At 41.7% G+C, this 16,494-nt stretch overlaps 1 protein-coding gene across 11 annotated transcripts in view; it reads left to right on the forward strand.

The window, feature by feature from the left end:
• The window catches only part of LOC128770331 (AP-3 complex subunit beta-2), a 28,307-nt gene that overhangs the window by 4,610 nt on the left and 7,203 nt on the right, over positions 1-16,494 (forward strand). For 4 of the 11 annotated variants that reach the window (XM_053884627.1, XM_053884628.1, XM_053884622.1 and 1 more), the window contains exons 2-27: positions 2,472-2,547; positions 2,695-2,769; positions 2,847-2,942; positions 3,782-3,942; positions 4,010-4,076; positions 4,220-4,402; positions 4,564-4,758; positions 5,460-5,557; positions 5,987-6,041; positions 6,151-6,222; positions 6,358-6,420; positions 6,483-6,615; positions 7,015-7,124; positions 7,209-7,385; positions 7,469-7,655; positions 8,935-9,065; positions 11,456-11,494; positions 12,006-12,120; positions 12,615-12,777; positions 12,843-13,002; positions 14,508-14,595; positions 14,708-14,817; positions 14,914-15,142; positions 15,423-15,507; positions 15,570-15,667; positions 16,214-16,352. In XM_053884627.1, coding sequence (XP_053740602.1) covers positions 2,472-2,547; positions 2,695-2,769; positions 2,847-2,942; positions 3,782-3,942; positions 4,010-4,076; positions 4,220-4,402; positions 4,564-4,758; positions 5,460-5,557; positions 5,987-6,041; positions 6,151-6,222; positions 6,358-6,420; positions 6,483-6,615; positions 7,015-7,124; positions 7,209-7,385; positions 7,469-7,655; positions 8,935-9,065; positions 11,456-11,494; positions 12,006-12,120; positions 12,615-12,777; positions 12,843-13,002; positions 14,508-14,595; positions 14,708-14,817; positions 14,914-15,142; positions 15,423-15,507; positions 15,570-15,667; positions 16,214-16,352 — 3,105 coding nt within the window. The remainder of the gene's footprint in view (positions 1-2,471; positions 2,548-2,694; positions 2,770-2,846; positions 2,943-3,781; positions 3,943-4,009; positions 4,077-4,219; positions 4,403-4,563; positions 4,759-5,459; positions 5,558-5,986; positions 6,042-6,150; positions 6,223-6,357; positions 6,421-6,482; positions 6,616-7,014; positions 7,125-7,208; positions 7,386-7,468; positions 7,656-8,934; positions 9,066-11,455; positions 11,495-12,005; positions 12,121-12,614; positions 12,778-12,842; positions 13,003-14,507; positions 14,596-14,707; positions 14,818-14,913; positions 15,143-15,422; positions 15,508-15,569; positions 15,668-16,213; positions 16,353-16,494) is intronic. The other 7 variants (XM_053884629.1, XM_053884631.1, XM_053884625.1 and 4 more) reach the window with 3 other exon arrangements.

Genomic DNA, 16,494 nt, shown 5'->3' on the forward strand with positions numbered 1-16,494 from the left:
TTGCCTATGCATACATATTCATTCTTGAATTGCTATTACTCATTCATTTTCACGTTCATCTCATAATGGTGGTCTTGTGTGTAAAATTGTTATTTCCTTAATATTTATTTCTGATGCTCTATGCACTGATGATTTATGCCTGAAGAACTCCTCAATTTTCCACCGTCGAAGGCAAATATGGCCCCAAATATTTTTCTGCTTATAACATGGTCATCTGTGTTCCTGCTGAAGATTCTTGTTCATATTGAGGCTTAGATGGCAGGTAAGCAGAGTGTTGCTATGGTTGCCTCTAAATAATTTAGAGGTGTGAGTGAATTCACCTGTTGTCCCACCGAGCAAGTCTAAACCCAGAGAAATTAGAGCTTTGGAGTTGGTGTCTAGTTGCTCGAGGATCGTTTTACTTTGGTAGGATGTGGATGATGAAACTTGATAACTGGCATCCATTGTTGGCTCATTGTTGTGTTTTCTCTCCAAAATGTAAATATGAGGTCAAAGCAGATATACTGCAGCTAGTAAGTCTGATGTGTTAGTAACTCCTGTGCAAGCTGCTGTTTTGCTTGTTCTGCTTTGAATGAAAGGCTCGATCGCAAGTGTAATATGATGTGGCGTATAAATGTTCATGTTCTTTTTGCGAGTGATTTGTGTCCCCAGTACTGACAGAAAGGCGCTTTAGATCTACATTCAGGACTCTATGGGGGTCCTTCTTTCTTCTGGGGTCTGAGATTCTTTGTTTGGAAGAAAGACTCAACGCCTCAAACTGATCCACAAAAGTCTTTGTTTGAACCGATCTAGAACACTTGGAACAAAAACCTGCACGCACAGCAGCCCTTTTGTGGCTCAGTGAGACCCATGCACCATATACATCAAACTGAAATGCGTCTCATGAGTTATGGGAGCAAACTCCTTCGACTTGAAAGATTGTGCTAATAATAACAAAATTTTATTGATTCTAAAGTGCATTCATAGCATTTCATTTGTTGTTTTATATCATACTTTCCAAAGAAAGCAATAATAAAGCACATTGTCTTTATTTTGCATCAAAGCAGCATACAGTAAATGTGATGACTGAAGTCGACACAAATAGCACTAGTACCAACATGACGTGACTCCGGAAAGCGAGTTGCAAACATGTATTTCACATGAGATCTTACTCAACATCTGTAAATAATCATGTGGCAGTGGAGCTGAATGTCATGGAACCAAACAGGTTGTAATTTGACACACTTTAATGAATTTAGTTTTGGAATGTCCGACATGTGAAAACATCCATGCAAACACAATTATTCACATATTGGAGTGTGAGAGGAACTTAGGCAGCCCCTGTAATGTGATCTTTTGTGAGGACATTTCATTGACTTTCCTTCTTTCCCTAGCCCCTCCCCCTAAACCTAATCATTCATAACAAATGGCTAACCTTAAACAAAATTATTATAAATCATGGGGACCGGCAATGGGTAGTGACAAATCAACAAAAGGACGTGTGTTTCCAAGAATTGATCTCCACAAGTACAGCTATACAAGTTTGCACACACACACATTCATGTTTCGCTATTTTCGTGAAGACCTCTCATTGCCATAATGCTTTCCATAGCCTCTCAGCCTTAACCATCCAAAACAAATGGCTAACCTTAACCAGGACACTGAACCAAACTTAAACCCAATTGTAATAAATTACTTTTACTGATATTTTAACCCTCTAAAACTTGGGAGACAGGCCAAAATGTCCTCACGAAGCAAAATGTCCTCACGAGAAGGTGACTTGTCAAGACTTGGTACTCACAAGTATGGGAAAACTTGCTCTCAGAGTGTTGTTGTCACACTCATTTGTGCCCACCTAATGTATTTTACTTGTAGGAAATGGTCAGTCAGTGTTCCCATCTCAGAAAAATATCTCTTTGAGTTTAGTGTTCTACATGGTTTACAGTGGGGCATGCATTCAAGCTGGGATTCAAGCCTGGCTTTGAATCCCGAAAATTCACAAGTCCTCAATATCTTCCTCCATTAGACTGCGGTCAACTCCTTAAACTAGATGTCTGGGTTGTTCAAAATGTTGAAGGGGTTTGAGAGAAACTATGGCACAACAGGCTACTCATTGATGATTGCCAAATGGTGTTGGACATGTGACAGGTGTCCCCTCGGTTAACAATCAGGTTTCCCCAAAAACAATTACTGATTTTCTGAATTTAATTAATGCATGGACTAGCATAATGTTTTGAGTCATCCCTGTTGTTTGCCAGCAGACTGCACCAACAGAGATATCCACGCACACCATTCATGGCACTGCAGATTTTGGGGAATCACTGTGTACGCACAGGCACATGTTTTTATGTTTTGTGGAGACATTCTATTAACTTTCATGCCAATTATTTCCCTGGTTTCTTATTAATGTCTTTCTCTTGGTATGTTTTGATCATATTACATTTAATTTAAAGTAAAACTGTGATGCAATTGTGGGTGTTTTCCTCCTTCAGGCATGATGACTTAAAGGAGATGCTTGACAGCAACAAAGACTCGCTGAAGCTGGAGGCCATGAAGCGAATTGTGGCTGTGAGTAAATATTCAATTACTCACCTGATATTCTGTAAATCAAATCAATCAAGCCACTGAAGCAGCAAAATATATGTGTTCTTTTCACGGCTGCAACTCAATTAAAATGCCTTTGCTGGCTTGTTCCTGATGTGGTTTCCTCCTCAGATGATTGCTCGAGGTAAAAACGCATCGGACCTCTTCCCTGCCGTGGTGAAGAATGTGGCTTGCAAGAACATTGAGGTTTGTCCTCTCCTGTGTATCAGTTTGCGATATTACCTCACACTGAACAGTAATCAAACTTGATCATATATTTTCAGGTAAAGAAGCTGGTCTACGTATACTTGGTGCGATATGCAGAGGAGCAGCAGGATCTGGCTCTACTCTCCATTTCAACGTTCCAGCGAGGCCTGAAGGTAAAGCCTGCCTGACATGATGTGCATGTACAGGCTGTTGGGAGACACATAATGAGATTTATTTAAAATGCTAATAGTTAACTTGGTTCTTGCCTCAAATTCAGGATTTACAATATAGAAAAGTAATTTATGCGTATATAGATTTTATAATGAAAAGTACCCAAATATAGGGTTCAAGAGTTGCAGTAAAAACGCTCGTGTTAAGTCTTGTGTCGCCAAAGTGGCGAAATTGCATCCTGGTATTTAAACAAGTCCAGCTGCAAATGTGGTACCTGATGTACACAAGCCAATGGCGGACACCTGCAACTTCAATCTGAGCAACAGTTGTGGGGTGCATCTGTCAAAGTTTTGAGGGATAAAAGATTTCAATCCACCTCCCGGTCGATGAGTCGAGCGAGACTGTGTCATGTAGTAACCAGAGAGGAAGAGCTCGAGTGACTCTGATTCTGAAGACGGTCTCTGCGTCTACACATAATGACAGCGTGTCCACCGGCAGTGTATACTGGAGCCAATGCTCCACAGTGAATGCCCAGCCATCATCGTCGTCATCATCATCATCATTGTTGCATCAGAGTTGAGGTGGAATGTCTCCAGTGGATCAGATAAATATCTGTGTAAATATCTGTAAGTTTTGTAATTCACATTCACGAGTGAATTTACTACCATCCCAAACTTTGGATGACACTGAAGATTCTTCTATTTTACAGTGTGCCTTCATCTCCAACCATGTTAAAGCTGAAATACTGACATTAAAGATTGAATGTTTCATTTAAAAAAACTGATGCCCAAACGGTTGAACGTAATACATACATTTTCAAGTACACTACTGACTTTGACAGGATCCGAACCAGCTGATCAGAGCCAGTGCCCTGAGAGTCCTCTCGAGTATCCGAGTTACGATCATTGTGCCCATCATGATGCTGGCTATCAAGGAAGCAGCTTCTGATATGTCTCCATATGTAAGGAAGACAGCTGCTCACGCTATCCCCAAACTTCACAGGTAACAACAGGCCAGTCGACAATTAGAGCATTTATCCAGAACACTAATATCTCCATTTATTCTACAGTTTGGATCCAGAGCAGAAAGATCAGCTGATTGAAGTAATAGAGAAGCTCCTTGCTGACAAAACCACAGTGAGTGTTAAGATGTACAATTTCTTTCATCATACAGTGAATGTTGGACAAAAGAACATATCAATAAAACATATATTTTTTTCCAAATGCAACTCTTAGGTCCACAATTCTCCACAATGCTAAATGATGTGAATGTGATGCAGTTGGTTGCAGGTAGCGTTGTGATGGCTTTTGAGGAGGTCTGTCCAGAAAGAATTGACTTGATCCACAAGAACTATAGAAAGCTGTGTAATCTTCTCATTGACGTGGAGGAGTGGGGTCAAGTGGTCATCATCAACATGTTGACTCGCTATGCCAGGACCCAGTTCCTCAACCCCAACATCAACGTAAGACGTCATCATTTTATACTCACAATAGGCCTGTATGTGGGCAAAAACAACTGGTGCATGATTCTTCTCCATAGCAAATGTGACAACAAATGTGATTCAGTTTAATCGGAAGATTTCAGTAGTTTATGCCTCCCATCGCACCTTCTTTGTGTGTTCAGGAGTCCCTGCTGGAGGAGGGAGGTGGTGGGGAGAAGACGTTTTATGCCTCTGATGAAGAAGAGGACGATGAGGAGGAGAAAGAGAAGAAGGCTGAAGCTGCTGCCATGGCCAAGAGGAAGCCTTATGTGATGGATCCAGATCACAGGCTGTTGCTCAGGAACACCAAACCCCTCTTGCAGAGTCGGAACGCAGCTGTGAGCTGGTTGATACTACTAATGTGCTTGAACAAATACACTTTTTTTATATGTTTTTATATGTTTTCACATGGGCTAATCATTTTTGAGTTCATCTGCTGTCAATATGATGTGGGCATTTTTTTACCCCTTTTATCCCCACTTGACATGGTCGACAGCTGGTGAAAGAGCCTCCAAAAAGACCTCTGGGACTGTCTTTTCAAACATGTTGTCTGTCAGGGCAATCTTTTTTGTTTTGTCTCTGGCAACATGCCTCTGGAGTTGAAAGACAGCCTAATCTACATTAAATTGACTGCAATGTAATGCTCTTTTGGTTATGTTCTCTACATACCGATCTATAGTATTCTCCATAGTCTAGAATCAATATTTCCTGTGATCTTACTTTATTGGCTCCAAGGCTCCACTCACCTGGAAAAACTCCTTGGAGCCAGGGAAAACTGACCCCTGCTGCAAAAAGAAGGTACCTCCTGTGGCTTTGATGGAGAAAGGATTGGAACATGAAAGAAAGCATAGGCCAGATTCATTGATGTGATTTATTTAATGGCCTGGTCTGAGACAATTGCCTGATCTTCAACATATGAAATTATTGTCGCCTATATTGACGACAAAGGCAGACTTCCGCATGGAGTGTTGACGCATAGGCATTTTAAAGGAGTGAAAAACACAAAAATGTTTTGTCTCATAGTATCTTTCATTACCAGGTGGTGATGGCAGTGGCTCAGCTTTACTTCCATCTCGCCCCGAAAGCAGAAATTGGGGTCATCGCCAAAGCTCTGGTCCGTCTTCTGCGCAGTCACAGGTAAACTTCTTTGGTCCATTTTTTTTATTGCAATGGCTCAATGAATTTAGTATGAACTAATCTTATTGCTATTTTTGCTGTTCAGCTGTGGTGGCATCCAAATCAAATTTCAGAATAATATCTGTGCACATTTTGTCCATTTCTATGATTAGTAAGGTGGCATCAGTGTCCTCTTCAGGCTCTGACAGGCTTTACTGCTTTTCAAACAAACCAATCAAAACACAGGAATAAGGCAGGGCCTTGAAGAGGCTAGTTAAACAGGTAACGAAACCCGTTAGAGGGTGACGCGCATACCATCGATGTGTATCACAGAAAAACATCACATAGACTAAACAGAAGGGTATAGTGAATTACTTATGTGCTGTTTCTGTATTTTAAACATTATTCACCTGCATTCTTTGTCTTCTTTTTGCCTGTTTCTTTTTCCAGTGAAGTCCAGTATGTTGTACTCCAGAACGTAGCAACAATGACCATAAAGAGAAGGGTAAGATTCATCGCTGCCAGCACATCATCAAAACATTCTTCGTTGAGATTGGTGACTGATGACTGTATGATTTGAAGGTGAGGTAAACTTAATATTTTGTGCACTGCAGGGAATGTTTGAGCCATATCTCAAGAGTTTCTACATCCGCTCTACTGACCCCACCCAGATCAAAATCCTCAAGGTTCTTTTCTCATTTTCTTTTCTTTATTAATTGTTCTTATTTTAACACAAAATATGACTAGCATGCTTGTATAAAATATAAGTTGGGTGAGGCTCATCAAAAGACTTTTTTAAATTTCTTGTTATCCTCTTCTAGTTGGAGGTGCTGACCAATCTGGCTAATGAGACAAACATCTCTACTATCCTCAGGGAGTTCCAGGTGCTTCCATCAAGCGTATTCACAGCCTGAGTTTATTATCTAAGGTTCCAATTTTATTTCAGACCTACATCAAAAGCATGGACAAAGACTTTGTGGCTGCCACCATACAAGCTATTGGCCGCTGTGCCACCAACATAGGAGAGGTCCGGGACACCTGTTTGAATGGTCTTGTGCAGCTGCTGTCCAATAGAGACGGTAGGTAGATAATCTTAAATCCACTTCAGAGTGATTCCATTCCCCAAGCTAAATTGATTTTTGAGGCTCTTGATGAGTGTAATTCCTGGTTAACATGAAAAATTAAGTAAAAAAAAGCACTACTAAAAGCAAACTACTGTAAATACTGTCATATAACAGGAAAAAAAGTTATTTCCTTTCCGTTGATCTGGGTCAGTATGTGACATGAGAATGGTTAGAAAAATCAGGAGAAACCCAGAGTGGACTGAGTCTATGATAAACTGATTTTTTTTTTTTTGGACGATTTTCGTTTCTATTTGGGAGAAAGCCTCTATGCAGACTGTAGAGCATTCTAACTCTGGAATGACTTGATGATGAAATATGTAGAGCAAGAATGACTTTGACGTGTTTGTCCTTCAGAGTTGGTGGTGGCTGAGTCTGTGGTGGTTATCAAGAAGCTTCTGCAGATGCAGCCGGAAAAACACAGTGACATCATCAAGCATATGGCAAAACTAACTGACAATATCCAGGTAGTAGTCTGATTATGATGACTCCAATGTTAAACAAGGAGTTGGGGAGCTGGCAGGTGATTCTAACTATGTGACACCTCCCAGGTTCCGATGGCCCGGGCAAGTATCCTGTGGCTGATTGGTGAATACTGTGAGCACGTTCCAAAGATTGCACCCGATGTTCTGAGAAAGATGGCGAAGTCATTCACCAATGAGGAGGACATTGTCAAGCTGCAAATCCTCAACTTGGCGGCCAAGCTCTATCTCACCAACTCCAAACAGGTACACAAAAAGGGTCATCTAACATATCTATGTATTCCAAGGTGATGTACCATAATTAAAGAAACCTTTTGTCTTCCCCTCAGACCAAACTCCTGACTCAGTATGTCCTCAATTTGGCCAAGTATGACCAGAATTACGACATACGTGATCGTGCACGCTTCATTCGGCAGCTCATTGTGCCAACAGAGAAGAGTGGAGCCTTGAGCAAGTATGCAAAGAAGCTCTTCTTGGCCCTGAAACCCGCACCTGTGCTCGAGTCTCCATTCAAAGGTATTGAAGTTTTCTGGATCTGTGCTTTTTGTCATTATCTCCACCAAGGCAGTTATGTTTTCAGTGGTGTTGGTGTCTGTCTGTGTTCAACCTGAAAATTTATCTGCAGATTTGGATTAAACTTTCATGAAATATTTGAAATGGGGCAAGGAACAAATGATTCAGTTTTGGGAGTTATCAAGAGCAATGAAATTCGAAGTATTTTTTTTTAACATTGGGCGATTGTGTTCTTGGAGGTTTGTGCACTCTGGGTGCTTCTCTAGTTTGTTATTCCTTTGATGTTTAAAATGTCAGAAGTCTCGCTCTATGTGGAAGTGTATTATCATATCCCTTATATTATTTGTTTTTTAAGTCAAGTTAAGTTGGTTTCATTTTGAAGCAAATCCAAAATCTGGTGAATGGTCGGTTAAAATTTAAGTAAGTATGTATCCGAGCTCTGAAGTCAGATCTGGGTTCCGAATGTTAGATTAGATTAGATGTCCTTGGTCCCACTAGGAATAGGGAAATCAAATAGCGACAAGATATTATGAAGTATTAATGTATCTATCTAATGACAGTCACAAGTGACGTTTTCATTAAGCCGACTGGGTGAAACCTTCAATTCGAGCACATCCAGTGAAGGGGTCCCAAACAAAAGCAGTCAGCATATTGTAGTACCCACGCCATCCTGCCCCCGAACAACCGAGTGAGTGTGTCTTTGAACTGTGGGAGGTATCTTGAGTCCCTGTAGAAAACCCATGCGCACACGGGGAGAACATGAAAACAGCTAACCATTGCTCCACTGTGCTGGCCACCTGTACAATACTCATTGGTGATTGAACACTGCAACCTTACTGCCTACATTTTGGTCAATTACTCTTTCAATTATTTAATTAGCCTTCCTCGTTTATCTGATCTAAACTTGTGTCATGATCAGTGATTGTTGTGGTGTTCGCCAGTGAATGTGCCTCAACTTACCGACACATGCTTGTTGTTCTATAGTTAGGTGAATTTCTCTCTGACGTGCTATTTTGACCCCATCAGAGTTGCCTTCTTACCAAACACGTCTGTGTCCCTAACAGAATGCACCATTATATAATTGAGTAATTCAAATCAGTACATTGTCCTACACAATACGGTACATGAATGTGGTGGTTGGTTCTTCTATCATATATTTTGAAGAAAATAATAAATAGCATGTTATATTGCACATTGTTATGTTAAATAAATCAGTTTCATCTGCAATGAAGGGCAACAAATAAATTAACTGCCTTGTGTCATAATATGTTTCATCCTGCAGATCGAGACCACTTCCAGTTGGGTTCACTGTCCCACCTGCTCAATGCAAAAGCTGGGGGCTACCAGGAATTGCCCAACTGGCCAGAGGCTGCCCCAGATCCCTCCGTGCGCAACGTGGAGGTGAAGGAGTCTGTGCGTGCAGTGGGAACAGTAACTTTCAGAGACACAAGGGCCTTCTGGGCTCTCCAGGAGGCCCAGACCATGAAGGGAAGAGAGGGTTGCTCCTGCATCATTGCAGTGCCTCATAGGGGTCCTGCAGGATCAAAAGGCCTTCAAATGAACCTTGACATTTATTTGTTTATCACAAAAAATCATCCATTGATATTACCCATTCATTAATCACCTCAACCATCCACGTTGATGCTGCTCCATAGAGGGAAGATGGCATCTCCTTTTAGTCAATACCAAAATATACCAAATTGTCCACTGCTTACCACTTTGGTGCACTAGTTTATGATCAGCAGCAGCTCTCTTGGTGACCTCATTTAACCTCTAGACGAATTAACACATGAATTGGTAGCTGCCACATTGTGTTTTGAAATTACTTGAATTATTGAAGCAGTTGATACATCTGTTGAGCACCATCCCAACTCATCATTGAACGGAATTAGCTCTCGCTGAATGGACACAGAGTGATTATGTTCTTTGTATAATCAGTCTGTTGTGTGTTGGGTAACATATACAGTCATTTGCAAATCTACTTCAATTATCAGAAATGTCCTCTGACTGATGGACCCACACAAATTCAAATTAATTTCTTTCATTCCCGTTCAATCACTTCACACGTAACATTCCCTCGAGGACGTCCAAACTAGCTTAAGGTCCTGGTTCAGGATGATACACATTCTGACGGCCAATAAAAAAAGCCCTAGATTTGTACTACTACATTTATAAGTACCTAGGTATGACCAAAGGAGTGAGTTAGAAAATTTATGTGGTTGCGTGTGAGCATGTCTGTTCACCAAAAATGTAATTTGCCTTCAATGTATGGGAATTCTAACTAGCCTGGAATATGCTTACTCCTACTATGAATGTAAATCCTCACCCTCCCACTCAAATGGAGTTTCCTTCAAGTTCTGGACCGTTTGGGTCACATCTCTGATCCACTGCTGCTTTGCATGTTACACCCCTGCATAGGCAGAAGAAGTCATAACTACTGGCGAGGGACGAATCGGCCTGCTAGGAGACTGGAGAGAGGTGCCCTCTCAGTTTGAGAGTGCTGTGCAGTGTTTGTTTCTCTGTCTTTCTCTGTGTTCCTTCAATAATTATCATCTTACTTTTTAATTGCTTTGACCCATTTGTATAAGAGGAGCCAGATAAAAGCATAATCTTATAATCAAAGAGCATTCATGCTGAGCTAGATAAGGAGGAACCAAAATGTTGAATGAATATTGTGTTAGACGGCTTATCTAAAATGACCCAGATTTAGTTGGGATTAAAATAAGAGTTGCGGTCCAGCATCAAAGAAATGTGTCTCTTTGAGCGAAGCTAAAGACTGTGCAACATGTTAGGATGTCACAGTCTTTGGTGTTGCCACCTCTATGGAACAAAAAAAAGAAATCATTATGTCATCCCATCTTCATCATGAGTGAGAACCATTGCAGTACATTCTGGGGGACAATAACTCCAGAATGTTTAGAACACCTTGAAATCTAATTCAGTTGATTTAAAAAGGGTTGATCTAATTTAATTAATTCAAATTTTAAAACATATGTGGTCCAGTATTTTAACCATAATGTATGGTTGATTCTTCCCCACAGGTTGGTTGTTCGTTTTTAAGCACTGAACTGGCTCTGTCACCAACGTGTCCCTGCATGATGCTGAGTGTTATGAAGTCTCTTTCCACTGTGCATGCTCCTCTCACACCATCCAGTGAAAGTCAACACTACATCCTGAATACTACAATGCCGAGTTTGGTTTATACGTGCACAAGTAGGACTCTTTGAGGAACAACAAAAATGACAACGCCATCTGTGGAAACCATAACTTCTGGTCTTCAGGCACCCTGGTCCTGCACATGACTTTTTCATGAGAACCCTTTATTTGCCTTAGACATAACCCTGCTCCAGTTTTAGTCGTAGTGCAACGTTACAAGTGTTACAAGCTGTGTGTGTGCGCATGGGATCCAAGTGCAAGTGGTGGCCAGCAGCAAGGAGACACAACCACAAGTATAAAATTTATGAATCACAGTAAAGTAAAAAGAAAGCAGTTGATCACAGTGAAGACATCCGGGGGAACACCAAGTCCAGCGGTCAGACACTCATTCGAGTAGCATAATTTACAAATGTAAATGTGACAAATTTGTTTTGTAGTATCTATTAGTCGAAGTACTTCCCTGGAAATGTCGTCTTCAGCAGGTTTTATTTTCTGTCTCAGTAGTATCAAAAACTATTCTCATTTATTTTAGACTCTGTGTGTCTGCTTCTGTTCTGTTTCTGATGTTTTTTCTCAAATATTTCCTCCTATTTTCCTCATTTCACCTCGACCACAATTTACCCTTTTTTCTTTTCCTTGTTTGCCAGGTATTTACGCTGCTTGAAAGAGTTACAACATTAACGAGTGTGAGTCAGTTTAGTGGCCAGGAGCCCTTGACTTGAGCCTCATTCATTTAGCTGAAGTGCTTTCTTGACCAGCAGCTAACCTAGACCATGTTCTGTGTTTAGCTTAGCCAAAGCAACCTCTTCCTCCACCCCTGGTTTTAAAGAAGAGATGCTTTTGTCGAGGTGCTTAGTTCTGTTAATTTCAACCGCACTTTTTACTCGAACTAGTGTGGTCACAAACATGCTCGCCAAAAGATATCACTTTTTAAATGTAACTGCACCCCATTAAAAATAAAAAAAACAAAACCAAAACCCCAATACACCCCTGCCTCTGGCCATGAAGGTGTCAACTGGTCCAAACACCTGGTAAAGTTTAAATGTAAGATAAAAATCAATCAGAATGTGGATCTGGAGCGGGTGACTGGTCCAGCCTGAGACCTTCATAATCATGCTACCGTTTCCTGCCCACTGCGGCTTTATTCGATTTGCTCGGTCAGCCTCTTACGCTGATAGTTTTTTTTTCTTTTACCAGGTTCCAGAGTGGACCAAATGTAGCAGCAGAGAGAAGCGGAAAGAAAAGAAGGTGGAGAAGCCATTTTACTCTGACTCGGAAGGCGAGTCAGGACCAACAGAGTCTGCTGACAGTGGTACATTTTTATTTATTTATTTAGTGTTCAGACAGCCCCAGCCATAGTTGATCAACTTTTTACTTTTTTATTTTTTTACCACAAAGTTTAAAAAGTTTTCCTGGTATGGAAGTGAATCTGCTGATTCACATATCTGCTTAGTGAAGATATTTGTGTGGACATCAGTGACCTGGGCCTGAAGACAAATGATTCCGAGGTGCTTAGAGCGAAGAAAACACTTGGTGGGAACGGGTGGGGTGCCGATGCAGAGTTTTTCTGACTAATAATATGCAAGAGCAAATGTAGCTGACATGCTGGATAATCTTGTAGTCCAGGTGATTTGCTGCAGTTGTGATGTAATGGAGAAGGAAGAGGTTGAGTTCCTTGCTGTCAAAGCATGTTCAGCAGAGACTCTCAGTGGGAGTCTGGCTGTGTCGCCTGCTATCCACCTTCAAAACCTGGAGTGCATCCGTGGCAGCATGTTCAGAACTTACCTCTCACTCTCTCCTCTCCAGAATCCTACTCCAACAGCAGCTCTGAGAGTGGCAGTGGCAGTGAAGAGAGTGGAACCAGCTCAGACAGTGAGGGAAGTGAGGAAGCCTCTGAGTCTGAGGAAGAGGAGGAGGACAAGAGGAGAACGAAGAAAGAATCAAAGATGCCAGTGCCCCCAAGTGAAAGGTGGTTTTTCTTGTCATTTTTTGGGAAGTTGTGAAAAGCTCTTCTGAACTGGGTTTTTGTCTCAGTGAGGAGAGCAGTGAGGATGAGAGGAGGCCTCAGAAGAAGAGTAAAGAACTTAAAACCGAATCAGAGTCTGGATCGGATCAGGACGATACCGAGTCAGACAGCAGCCCATCAGAGTCCGATGATTCGGAATCCGAAACCGATATCAAAAAGAAGAAAAAGGTATGATCACACTTCCGACACTTAAAAAGTTATATTTAAAGCATGACTCTCAGCCAACCAGATAGTTCAGAGGAACAGCCTTATGAGGGGTCAGGAGGTTTTTGGGGCCTCGCTTCGCCAGTCAAATCAGTACAAGTTGAATATTAATGGATATGTGAGTGAAGGTGTGCTGTGTTTTTGAAATAATTACGTTTTTAGATACATTTGTGTGAACAGAGTCACACTTTCATGCTTTTTGCGCAGCACATTATTCAGCTACATGTGCTTTGTCAGCATAATAACTGTAATCAGCAACTAACCTGTGGTTAGCCACTCATTCTAGTCCATGACACGGTCCATGGTCAGTGTTGTTAGGGCCTCCCTTCACTTTAATGAGTCTTTCACACAAGAGCTCTGTCACATGAGACTCTGAATGGAATGTTTTGGCAAATGTTTCTCACTGTGTGCTAAACACACGTGACATGAGGTGACAGAGGGCCTGTATTGCATATAAAAAGAAAAAAGTATCACAATATTTTTATTTTAGAATTGTTTGATCTTGATGATTCATGTTTTTTAATATTGCTTTCAAAATGCCAGTTTCTTAAAGTGTCTGTTTTGTAAACTATTTCTTTACAGCCTGGCATTCAGCAAACAACAGCTGATTTCACTTATATATGATAGAAGTAACAAATAAGAAGAACAAGTAACATGTGAGCTATCCCCACAAAACAAATGTAGAAAAAAAATGCCCTCTTTAACAGCTAAACGTGTGAAGTTAAGTAAGTATAATAACAATCCCAAACAATGTCAATGCACCAAGCTGATCGATTCGGAACTGTGGCTCAACCCAGCAGGTTGATCTGTGAGAGCTCATTCCTGCGATGAAATGGTGCGTCTTCACTGCCCTCAGTTAGATTCAGAACAGCAACATCTTGTGTTCCATGTGTGTTTAATCGAGAAACAGGATGGTGGCTGATAATTGAGGTGGTCCAGAAATTTTCCACGACAGTTAATCGAGGTTGATTAATTGCCCAGCCCGGTCATGTGATATTTAATGCCTCCAACTAAACTGTTTTCACTGTTGGCATGTTTGTCACCAGCAGAAGGTTTTTGCAGAGTTTTCAGGATTGTTTCAGAAGTGGTTCACAGTGGAGTGATTTGGTGGCGTTTTGTAGCTCTATATAGATTTAGGAACTTTTTCACGTGCCAGTTCCATCCAAAACTCGCCAAAAAAAGACAAAAAAAGACTTGACTTCATAAAACACTACATACAGTTGAATCAATAAAATAAATCATCTGTCATGTGACTGTGATTGGACAGCAAGTTTTATGAGAAATGTGATGTGAAACCTTTGCAGAGCTCTGCCCACGAGTCTTTCAATACCACCCTTGAAATGACACAGATGTGTCTCTCTCTCACTGCCGAATCCGTTGCCATATACAGTACCTTACCTAATGCTGTACCTAGAATCCAATGGGCCCACATCTCGGTGTTTATCTCTGATCTTTCTGTTTCACTTTAGGCCACAGAATCAAAGGCTTCCTCAAAGCCCATCAGAAAAGAAAACAGACGGGAGAAGAAAGAAATGTCTCTGCTTGACCTTGATGACTGTAAGTGTTGAAACCCAAAAAGTGCACCGTCTGGATGGAAATGATGTACTTGTCTGGTTGCCGTGGAGATTTTTGTTGCCGTGGAGACATTTGTTTTCTTCCTGTCTTTCAGTTGAGCCTGCTCCGTCTCCTCAAGTAACGCCTGTCAACACATTCCTGTCCAGCAGCCTGGTGACTGATTTGGAAGGGCTCTCTTTGTCAGACCCTCTTCTTTCTCCAGCAGTAAGTTTGGTTAGCTGTTGCTTTGTAGCAGACATGAGTACATCTGTTCTTATTCCGGCTCAGTCAGCCGCACGTAGTCACTGGTCAATCTTGCAGGCCGTCACCCCCTCCAGTGCTCTGAAGAACCATGAGCTCCTGCACCGAATCAAGGGGGAGGGTTTGTCTGTGGAGTACTGCTTCACTCGCCAGCCCTACAGTCTGGACTCCAACATGGTGGCGGTCCAGATGCAGTTCACTAACAACTCAACTACCGACACCAAGAACCTGCACATGAAAGACGTGAAGCTGCAGTCTGGGATGAGAGTCAAAGAGTTTCCAGAGATAGGTGAGGTCGAAGGTGCAACCGGCTGGACTGGGGCAAATAAATCTCTTCATTACATGTCTAAACTGACAGACTTCACTGCAGTGAGTCAGATAACTGTAGTAGCTCACAGAAAAGCATGGTGATATAGTAGCATCAACCCTGTTCAGAAACTAATTCTAATGTACATGCAGTTCATGCGTTCACCTGGGGATGTGATCATGTGCCTTTGGGAAACTTGACTTGATGATGAATTGACAGTTTCAGGGGTAATGGTAAGCTCATGGCTGTGTGTCTTTCACAGAGCTGCTGCCTGCAGGGGAGTTGACCACTGCAGTGATGGGAATAGACTTTTGTGACTCCACACAAGCTGCCAACTTCCAGCTGTGGTGAGTTGTGTCCATCCAGGAGGGAAAATGAGGGATCTAATCATCAACCTTTTTCTTTTCAGCACAAATACCAAGACGTTCTTCGTCTCAATCCAGCCTCCAGTTGGAGAGCTGATGAAGCCGGTTTTCCTGACCGAAAATGAGTTCAAGAAGGAGCAGGGTCAGTTGGCGCATCTGAAGTCCCTAAAATCTTTTTTATTTTGTTTTGTGCTGCCTTGTGCTCCACACAGATGAATCGGTTTATTGCGGCATTTTGTATTGAAAATGACATGGGCACGATGCTGAGGAGCTGTTGGAGTCTAACAGATCAGAGATTTGCTCACATGAGTGATAACAAGCCTGTGTGGGGTGGAGATAGCAGTTAACAGGACAGTTTAGAGAGACAGACTTTGTGCAGCTACCTGTGATGGTAAATACCTGCAGAGTCGTGGGATCAAGTCAAAATAATAGTATGGCACTGACCGCGTAAAAAGGGTGTATGTATACATTTGGGGATAAAACATCATCAGTTGGACCGAACAAGAACTGCAATGTGGTGATAGAAGTTTACTTTGAAGCTGAAGGTTTACTGAAATGTCTCACCAGACCTACCTATACTTTTCCTTCTGAACCAATGGGCAACTGAATGGAAAGCAGACTTGTCTGAGGCGGGAGTCCTCTTTTTGTTACGTGCTCCTCAGTGATTCACGTGTGACCTCTCCTGCAGGTCAGCTGATGGGGATGAATGAGATCACAGAGAAGTTGACTTTAAATTTGAACTGGAGGAACGAACAGGAAATTGTCCAGAGAGTTATGGCGGCTGCCAATCTCAGCAGAGTTCCCTGTGGCTCCGACAAAGAGTGCAGGTGAGTAGTGCACCAAAGCTGGAGAGACACTTTCCTGCCTGTTTCCAAGCAGGCTGCTTATGTACTACAATGTGACAATCATCTGAGTAATCCAGGTTGCTGATGCTGACTGAAGGATTTCATTTGTGTCCTCTTATTCTCT

Source organism: Synchiropus splendidus, chromosome 14 (genome assembly GCF_027744825.2).
Source record: "Synchiropus splendidus isolate RoL2022-P1 chromosome 14, RoL_Sspl_1.0, whole genome shotgun sequence".
Classification (NCBI taxonomy): domain Eukaryota; kingdom Metazoa; phylum Chordata; class Actinopteri; order Syngnathiformes; family Callionymidae; genus Synchiropus; species Synchiropus splendidus.